General features: G+C 31.1%; 1 protein-coding gene across 1 annotated transcript; it reads left to right on the top strand.

Moving 5' to 3' along the window:
- Nucleotides 1–1,169: 1,169 nt before the first annotated feature.
- LOC145670571 (uncharacterized) lies at nt 1,170–2,564 on the top strand. The gene is made up of 2 exons (XM_081739377.1): nt 1,170–1,298; nt 2,104–2,564. The coding sequence occupies exons 1-2, from the start codon at nt 1,172–1,174 to the stop codon at nt 2,562–2,564; spliced, it is 588 nt and encodes a 195-aa protein (XP_081595503.1). The 5' UTR covers nt 1,170–1,171.
- Nucleotides 2,565–9,441: the final 6,877 nt, after the last annotated feature.

Genomic DNA, 9,441 nt, shown 5'->3' with positions numbered 1-9,441 from the left:
AGCACTGAAAGTTGAAACAATATTTTTGGAATATTTATTTTATACTCAATATTGAAATTGCATTATTGTTTGATTTCTAATACTTATAAAATAGTGAAAAGGCCTATTTCTTACCGCCCATTGCATGTTTATTGAATACTGAAATTATGTTACTATGAATACTTATTCAAAAAAAAAAAAAAAAAAAAAAAAAACAGACAAAATAATAATAATAAAGCATAAATATTTTTTCTTATATATCCATTAAATAATAAACATAAAAAGTGTAAATATTTCATATTAGGGATTCAATGAATGTTTAAAAAGTAATGTTTTAAAAATACTTATGCTATACTATTTTTTAAATGAATTTTTGGTTTAATAAATACTCATATAATATAATTTTAATATTCAATAAATACGCAATGGGCGGTCAAAAATAGGTCTTTTTAATAATTCTATAAATTGAAAACAATGAAATTTTAATATTTTATAAACTGTTTTCAACAAATGATTCACCGTTTCAAGAAAGAATAATAGGTCCACTTATTTCTCTCTACTAAAACTAGAACTGGTACAAATTTATATTACTTCAGGTTTCAATTGAATTTTTGTGGAGCCAAAATTATAATTGCGCATAAATCAAAAATGGAAGTAGATAGCGAATAGCAGCTTTCGTTAACTGATTTAGCATCTTACTATGTCAATCCTTTTTTAAGCCAAAACCGGAAGTGGTAGGTATTTACTACTACTTCCGGCTAAACTTGATTTTTAGAAGCCAAAACGGTAAGAGATATCGAAAAGTGGTTTCCGGGAATCGATTCAATCTTGAATTTGTTTGATTTTGCTTTGAATTTGCATAGTTTGTAAGTCTGCCATAGTTTCACACTGTGAAACGAAACTAACTTATTATTATTATTATTATTATTATTATTATTATTATTATTATTATTATTATTATTATTATTATTATTATTATTATTATTATTATTATTATTAGGTTACAACAGAACAGAGAACAAGTATAGAAGTTTCTTCTAGAGGACAGCACGGTAACTTAGTTTACGAGGAGCAGCGTCGTAACAGACTAACAGCGTCTATGTTTGGTAGGGTAATTAAGCGTAAAGATAACACCGCCTGTCATTCATTGGTAAAGGATGTACTGTACAAAATAAATGTATGTACACCAGCCATGGAATATGGGAGGAATTATGAACATGTGGCTCTCCGAAGGCTTGCGGCTGAGAAAGGCTGGACAATACAAAAGAGAGGACTGTACATAGATCTCACACACGGATTTTTGGCCGCTAGTCCTGATGGTAAGAACATTTTTTCATTAGTAAATCTTTCCGAATGAAAATTAATTTTATTTATTTTCTGTATACAACCATCTCGTACTTAGAAACCTGACCCATACTTTTCATGTCGGAAATAGATGAGATAAAGCCTACTATCAATTTACTTCACTTCAATGCGTGGACATGGGAGAACTAAGAACTTACAGATATAGGTTATTTACTCTAAAGTAATTTGTGTACTTTCAGTATCGATTCCAGTATTGGGTTCAACAGTAGCCCATATGAACAAATACAATTTACCTGACATGTATTTATTAATATTACTATAGTACCCCAATCATCACTAATAATTTTGAAATATGTTCTTCTACATAAATCTTAGAAGTAAGCCTAAACATTAAAAAAAAAATATATATATTGTTTTTCCTGAATAAACTTCAACGTTTACAAGGCGATTTTTATAATACGTGTAGTTATACAACAAATAATTTAGTATTCCATTCTTCAATAACACACATTGACTTATGTATGTGATTGTGTGCAAACGTGCGCACCCAGTTCTCGTACCAATATGACTTCAAATAGTTATGATTTTGGAACTGCAAGGGAAAGATATTGCCCATAATTTATAATTCACAAGAGTTTAATTTGATTGAAGAGTTGCAGTTTGCCTTTAGTTATGTCTTTTCTCCTGAACCAGTGTCGAACAAATTTTAGTTTTTGACTAAATTTGAAATAGGGAGGATACTAATTTTTCATATGCAACACCTTAATCGTCACAAAGTAATAATTAATATTATAATTGGTATTATCTGAATATTTACAGGGTATGTAGTTGAAGAGAATGCACTAGTGGAAGTCAAGTGCGTTCCTTCCCTCAGGAACAAAGATGTTCAAGAAGAAATAAGAAAGAGGAAAGGGGCATTTTTCTTACTTGTCCAGCCAGATGGAAGCTTGAAACTAAAACAAAATAGTGATTACTACTACCAAATTCAGGGACAGCTGAACATTGCCGAACTAAATAAATGCTATTTGGTAGTGTATATTGACGACGAAACACCTCTATATATTGAGGAGGTAGTAAGGAATGAAGATTTATGGAAGAATATTATGCTTCCTAAACTCTGTCGTTTTTTTAAACAATGCATGCTACCAGAGATTGTCGATCCGTTAATCCCACGTGGAATGAAATGTAGAGATCCCGACTACATAGTGAAAGCCCAGGAGGAAATCCAGAGAAGAAAGGAAAGCAAAGAAAATAGTACAAATAAAAAAGGGAAAAAGTGAGAAAGGAAAAATATGTTTTACATGTTTGGAACGACCTATTCTCAAACATTACTATTTGTAATTCCAACAAGTATTCTTCTTCTTCTTCTTCTTCTTCTTTATATTATTATTTGTATCCCTATATTGTGCTGTTTTGTTGTTACAGTAAATGTAAACATTATTTTTTTTGTTCAATATTGTCAGTGTGTGTTCAATATATGTATTTATGTCGTTATTATTATTATTATTATTATTATTATTATTATTATTATTATTATTTTGAAATGTTACTTTAATAATTTAGTTCTCGTGATATTTTGGACATTTTTAAAAAGCAAGATAACGCACTAAGTAAAGAACTGTAGCGACTAAAGACTCCAAAGTTTAAAAAAAAGGTAATGGCTCTACAGGTAGTTACAAAGTCACGTGGCATCCTAATAAATCCATAAAATATATAGCTACATATAGCCATTACAAACGATAAACACTTGCAACCTTGATTGATTTTGGAACATACCATAGCGGGTTTGATGCTATTCTCGTTGGCTTTGCTCTTTCTAGCGTCCACCTGCTGTCATAGAGCAGTCCTGCTTTACACACAACGTAATTAATAATTTTTAAGACAAATGTGTTTTAGTAAAATAATAATAATAATAATAATAATAATAATAATAATAATAATAATAATAATAATAATAATGTTAGTAATAACGTTCTGAAAACGTAATAGATTTCGTGGAACAAAATTGTCAATTATATATTTAGGTAGCAACACGTAAGCGTGTTTGCACACGATACCGACAAAATCGGAGGAAGCCCCGATAATATCGGTGTCGGTGTCGGCGTACTTTGCACACGTCGCCGACAATATCGGTGGAAGCCCCGACAATATCGTTGCCGGTGATGACCGAAGTAAGCGACACACACAATGTATATTCTGCACTGTGTTTCTAAAAATCTTCTCCATATATGAAAAGAAATAAAAATAATAATAATCGGGAAAATTATTTTTTAAAATAAAGGACTATAAAGATTGTTCTGAAGAGCTGTGGAGGATGGAACAAAACTTAGAAAAAGTAGGCCTATGCCTAAACATGTTTAGATTTAACACTGCCGTTTTAAATAGATGTCGTAAACATATTATTTTCGTTTGGATGAGAATTGATGCTGCTGTACATTGCAAACTATATTAGTTTTAATTTTTGTTGAAAACTGATACATATTGTATGTACGTATATTATTTTGTTTTCCATGCAATTAACACTAATATCATAGTAGATTAAATTATAAGATTCGAATTAGTAATTTTGTTTTACGTTGCTCAATACATACACTGGCGCAAATCCCGGGGGGTAAAGGAGACATGTCTCCTCCAATCTTGGAACTGGGGGAATTGTCCCCCAATAATCCGATTTGAAATGTGTTTTTTGGGGGAGAAATTTGATTATTTGTGTCCGGTCGCCAGAAAGGAAAGGGAGATGAAATTAATGTCCACTCAGAATAAGCCTCAAATCTGCCCGCCTCCCAATGTTGAAGACAACTCTGCTCGCCTGATCCTCCACAGCATTGTTTCTCAACTACACAAATATGTTGAACATTGGTGTATATATATATATATATATATATATATATATATATATATATATATATATATATATATATATATATGGGAACGATCTCCCCCCCCCCCCAATGTTGAGGACAGATTTGCGCTGTTGCCTGTCGTTTCTCGTTTCTTTTTGTCCATGAACTCAAAATCCTGGGCAAGGCTTGCATAAACTTCTCGCCATGCTTTTTGCTTTTCAATTCTGTCCTTGAAAGAGTCTGCTATCTTATCCCATATGCAAGGTCTACATTCCACAAGTTCAATAAGGGTTAAAATATCGAATGGAAAAATTCTTGCCATCTCTAAAATTCTAAGCAAAACTAGAAAGGTAAGAATGCAATAATGCACAACCTTTTCATCCAGTCACTGTAGCTAAACTGCAGAACTCTATCAGGGGGTCGAGCCCGGTACAAAGGGAAGAGGGAAAACTTGGATACATGCCTTTGGTCTTTGTTTTCAATTGCCATTCCACAAATTCTTTTTAAAAATGAGGGATTTGGGATAGTTTTGGAAGTGAGAGAAAAAAATCTGCAACAAGTGAAGCATGAAGTCACATCCCTGTTGAGATCACAATCAGGAAAATGCCAAATGAGTCACTTGTCCTTGGAGCTTTGCAAAGAATGTTTGTGCTGGTTTCGTTTCAAAATAATAATAATTCTACCTTGACTTGTCAACAAATATTCTATTCAATCATTGCTTATTGAGTGGGACCGGGAAAATGGATCTACACACAATTCTGATGAAAATAAAAGGAAGTAATAATAATCAGGATTTTTTTCCATATGCTTATGTTCACAGTGTATCAAACTTTGAAAATTACGTTTAAACTAATTTCCAGAATGTATTAAAATTTAAATGCATTAGTAGATTAAAAAGAAATATATACCATCAGAGAGTGTGTTTGTGAGAGAGAAAGAACAAAAATAAAAAAAGGAGTGGAAAATAATCAAGAAATTGGTTGTCTAAATTTCCTATATTCTATTTGGTAATAGCTATTTAGAGGGAAACCAGTAGTCTTCAGACTTCCCACATTTTATACTTATTTAATAAAGGGAATTAGCTACTCCATAGCAGAGACTGTAAAAAAATAAGCTGTTCCAAAGTTGTTTATAGGACAAGATAATAATAATAATAATAATAATAATAATAATAATAATAATAATAATAATAATAATAATAATAATAATAATAATAATAATAATAATAATAATAATAATAATATACAATTGTAATAAAAAAAGAAACAACAAAATTCCAAAGACAAGAAACGAAATAAAAATACACAGCGCCTTGTCACTCACTCTCTTCATCTAACCCACTGGCCGACCGACATTATCGGCCACATGTGCATTCAATCATAAGAAAACATTGCCCCCGACAAAATCGGTGTTCGCGATATCGCCGACAATATCGGGGGCTTGGCCGACAGCATCTGCGTGTCGGTGGCGTGTGTAAACGCACTAAGTGTGTACCTATTTTTACCTTAGAAAATTCAAGAGAGAGAAAAAGTTAAATAAGCTATACACAACTTTTCTATTTCAAGCATGTTGACACGATATAACAAAGAAAGAGGAAATTCTATAAATATAAAATTTAACAATTGTGTAAAAAGCTCTACACAAAATGGTCGTTTGAGACTTTAATTTTGCAAAGAGAACTCAGGTTTTAACAAAACGAAACTCACAACAAACTATCTTGAACAGAGAACGAGATGTAAGTGAAATTTTATACCGAAAGAAAAAATATTTTGTATTTTTCCTTATGTTATTTTTCAATAACTGTGATATTATCAATTTACAAAGATGAAACATGGCTGATTTCCTAGTTACTGGCTTGAATTTATATCTTGTTATTATAATATATATATATATATATATATATATATATATATATATATATATATATATGTATGGTGAGTCAAAGTGATATTTGTTAAATTCTCCGAAACAAGGTAACATTACTAGTTTCAGGTTTTATTCAAAGCTAATTTTCGCAGAGAGATAATTATGTTTGGTGATAATTTAACCGTGAAGTAGGGAAGGACACGAGACAAGATTAGAGTCTGTCTCGTCTCGAAAATATGTCGTGAAAGTGGTTTCTCGTCTCGAAAAATATACAATTTTCTATTGCAAGATCTCTGTTTCGTCTCGAAATTTGTAATGAAAAGTCTGTCTTTTCTCGTCTCGTTCCTATCCCTCGCAAATCTGGGACAGGAAAAAGTTAAAACTCAAATGAAGGAATTATATATAATCCAACAGACACATACACATTGTATATATATATTCAGGTATGTAATGGAGGGTATACGCGGGTATACGCGTATACCCACCTCTAATTGGAAACTGTCGTATAGCCACCTAAAATTTAGGAAGTACGCGGGTATACGCTACATTTGATCAATAGTATACTCACTTCATTGGAACAAACAACTGCTTTTCATTTACTTAATTTTAAAAAAAATCTCACTAAACAGCTAGTCGTCAGGCTGTTACCACGAATAATGTCTAAATTCTTTTAAAATATTTGCATTTTTGGGGCGTGGAAATCTAATTTTCTAGGACCTTTTCTATAATGCAAACAGGTTAAGTTATATATATATATATATATATATATATATATATATATATATATATATATATATATATATATATATATATATAGAAAGTCATATAGGTGAAAAACAAGTGTCAGTGATTATTAGTGTTAGTGACAGCAAAAGCATACAGTGCAGTGTAGTGTTAAGAATATTAGTTTTGGTGCACAAGTGTTAGTGTGGAAACACAGGTGAAAACCATTAGTGCAGTGAAAGAAATAGGTGAATACCAAAGAAATATATTTAAAAATATGTATATATGTGTGTATATATATATACATATATGTATATAAAACATATAGGTGAAAAAACCTAAACACACAGGGAAAACCTTCAAGAAACAAGAAGAAGCCTAAGGTAAAAAGAAGAAGAAGCCAAAAGGTAAAAACATAAAAACATAAAATACGCAGAGAACACAGATACCAAACACACATATAGAAATACACAATAAACAAGCAATCTAGATTCAAACTCTATTGTTAAATTTTTATAGTTTTTTTTCTTTTGTTTTGTTTTTGTAAATTTTCCCATTTTTGGTCTCTTTTCCTTCCCCATCCTTTCCCTCACAAATTTTCCTATTTTTTTCTTTTTTCACTTATGGAAATAAAGAAAAAAACAAAACTACCATAGCAATCATTCGCAATGATGATAACTCGTCGGTTTTCGAATGCTCTAGGTAACCGACTAAGAGTAACGCGACTGAGCGAATGTACAAAAAAAAAAAAAAAAAAAAAAGCTCTATCAATCTAAACTACTTTACTATCAACTTATATTAGATTGTTAGGACAATAAAATGAGGATATTTTGGTAAGGATTTTAATAACAAACTATGAAGAAATCTCGAGTAAAATAATCTAAAAATGTATTGAAAAAGATTTTATAATTTTTATGTACTTCCTCTGCTCTTTCAAATATAACTATTTTCCTTTCATTATGATCTCAACTATTATTAAAAATACATATTCACTATTATAAAAAGTACATACTCAATAATGTCATGAAAAATATTTTACAATATCTGCGTTCTTCTCTCTGTTGAATCAAATGTTAACAGAACTTTCTTTCCACATAAATTTGTGTTTTTATTACAGTATTCCATCAATTACTGTCGGTTCCAAATGATAGTTTAAAGGAGCAGTAGGAAGTTGTTTTTGAAATAACATATTTGATACTGGAAGGATGCGATGACGGAAATTATGCTAAAAAATGTCCACGGTGTTACACAACGGCGCAATGGTTTTGGAAGCTTGAAATCTCATTGTAGTAGAAATTTTGAGAATTCCGTAACTTTTCTAGGAATTTTAAAATCCCTGACTCTTCCAGGATATCTCGCTCACCTCGCCACCATGTATTGCAAGTAATGCAAATCTCATAAGAAAGAGTAACCAAAAGCTTCTTGTAGTTTTTTTTTTAACGCTGATCCTTCTTTTTCTCATTTCATTTTGTTTCATCTTTCCTTAATTTTTTTTTTTATTTCTGGTCTCGAAGGGTGGGGTCTGGACCCGTCCCTTGGCTACGTGCCTGAAATGTGGTCTTTACTTTAAAAGTTAAGAGAAATTCGAAAAAGAAACGATTTCCCGGTTGAGGTACACGATACGGACATGTGATGGTAGCGTTGGAAAGAGCACGTAATACGAATTAAATGGCGTTTGAACCATGATGCTAGGCCAAGTAATAATGACGCAGTAAATTTTTGTATATCTATATCTATCTATCTATCTATACATATATATATATATATATATATATATATATATATATATATATATATATATATATATATATATATATATATATATATATATATATATAAATGGGCCCAAATATTTTGAAAAAAATCGAAGAAGCTCCCGGTTTTCCACCCTTTTCTCGTTTCTGGTATATAATACGGACAAGCGAGTGCTACCGTAGGAAAAGATGATGCTCTATTCTGGGAAAAAAAAAAAAAAAAAAGATACGAACAATCCTACGATAAATAGTAAGGAAGCAGTAACTGTTTCAGTGAAAGTCTAAAATTTACCTCAAGAAGTGGAAATCTCAAAAGGTTTAAACTTTCTTTGTGGATTGACTAATTAAGAGTTGCTTCGCATGTTAGAAAATTAGTTAAAAACAAAAAGAGACTATAGCTGTGTAAATAACATTGACGAAAATGTGAAAAAATACATCGGGAAATATTGAAGAAAAATCCAAAGAACACGTTAATTTGCCAGCTACTTCAGAGAAAGTATATTTATTTATTTCACATTATAACGGTTGTTATTACATCTCCGGCTTGATGATGATGATGTCATATGGATAACGTCCTTCGTTAATGGCATTGGATAGGAGAGTACTTGGGGTATGTGTTAGGTACTATTCCAACATTTGCCTGGTATGAATGAAGAAAAACCTCTCTTGGGATAGCTGACCTGCAAAAGCTTTTTCACACATTCTTGACCGATTTATTATTATTATTATTATTATTATTATTATTATTATTATTATTATTATTATTATTATTATTATTATTATTATTATTGGAATCATTTGCGTGAATGGCCCCAGGGTTAAATTTCGCTGGAAACAACTGTTCGAGTAATTCTACTCGTAAAAAATCGAGCCAGCCATCCTTACTGGTCCAACTAAACACAATTTGGGAGAGAGAGAGAGAAAGAGAGAGGTTATAAGCTGCAGGACGGACAAACTACAGATTGAGGGCG

Source organism: Thermobia domestica, chromosome 14, assembly GCF_964235325.1.
Source record: "Thermobia domestica chromosome 14, izTheDome1.hap1.1, whole genome shotgun sequence".
NCBI classification, from domain to species: domain Eukaryota; kingdom Metazoa; phylum Arthropoda; class Insecta; order Zygentoma; family Lepismatidae; genus Thermobia; species Thermobia domestica.
Note: the sequence above shows the minus strand (reverse complement) of the source record. Positions and strands in the feature narration are given on the sequence as shown.

Bases quoted from the DNA above. Each gene is read 5' to 3' on its own strand.
- LOC145670571 (XM_081739377.1), top strand. From the start codon at position 1,172: ATGGAATATGGGAGGAATTATGAACATGTGGCTCTCCGAAGGCTTGCG. The intron at 1,299-2,103 runs GTAAGAACATTT...GAATATTTACAG, and splicing joins TTTGGCCGCTAGTCCTGATG to GGTATGTAGTTGAAGAGAAT.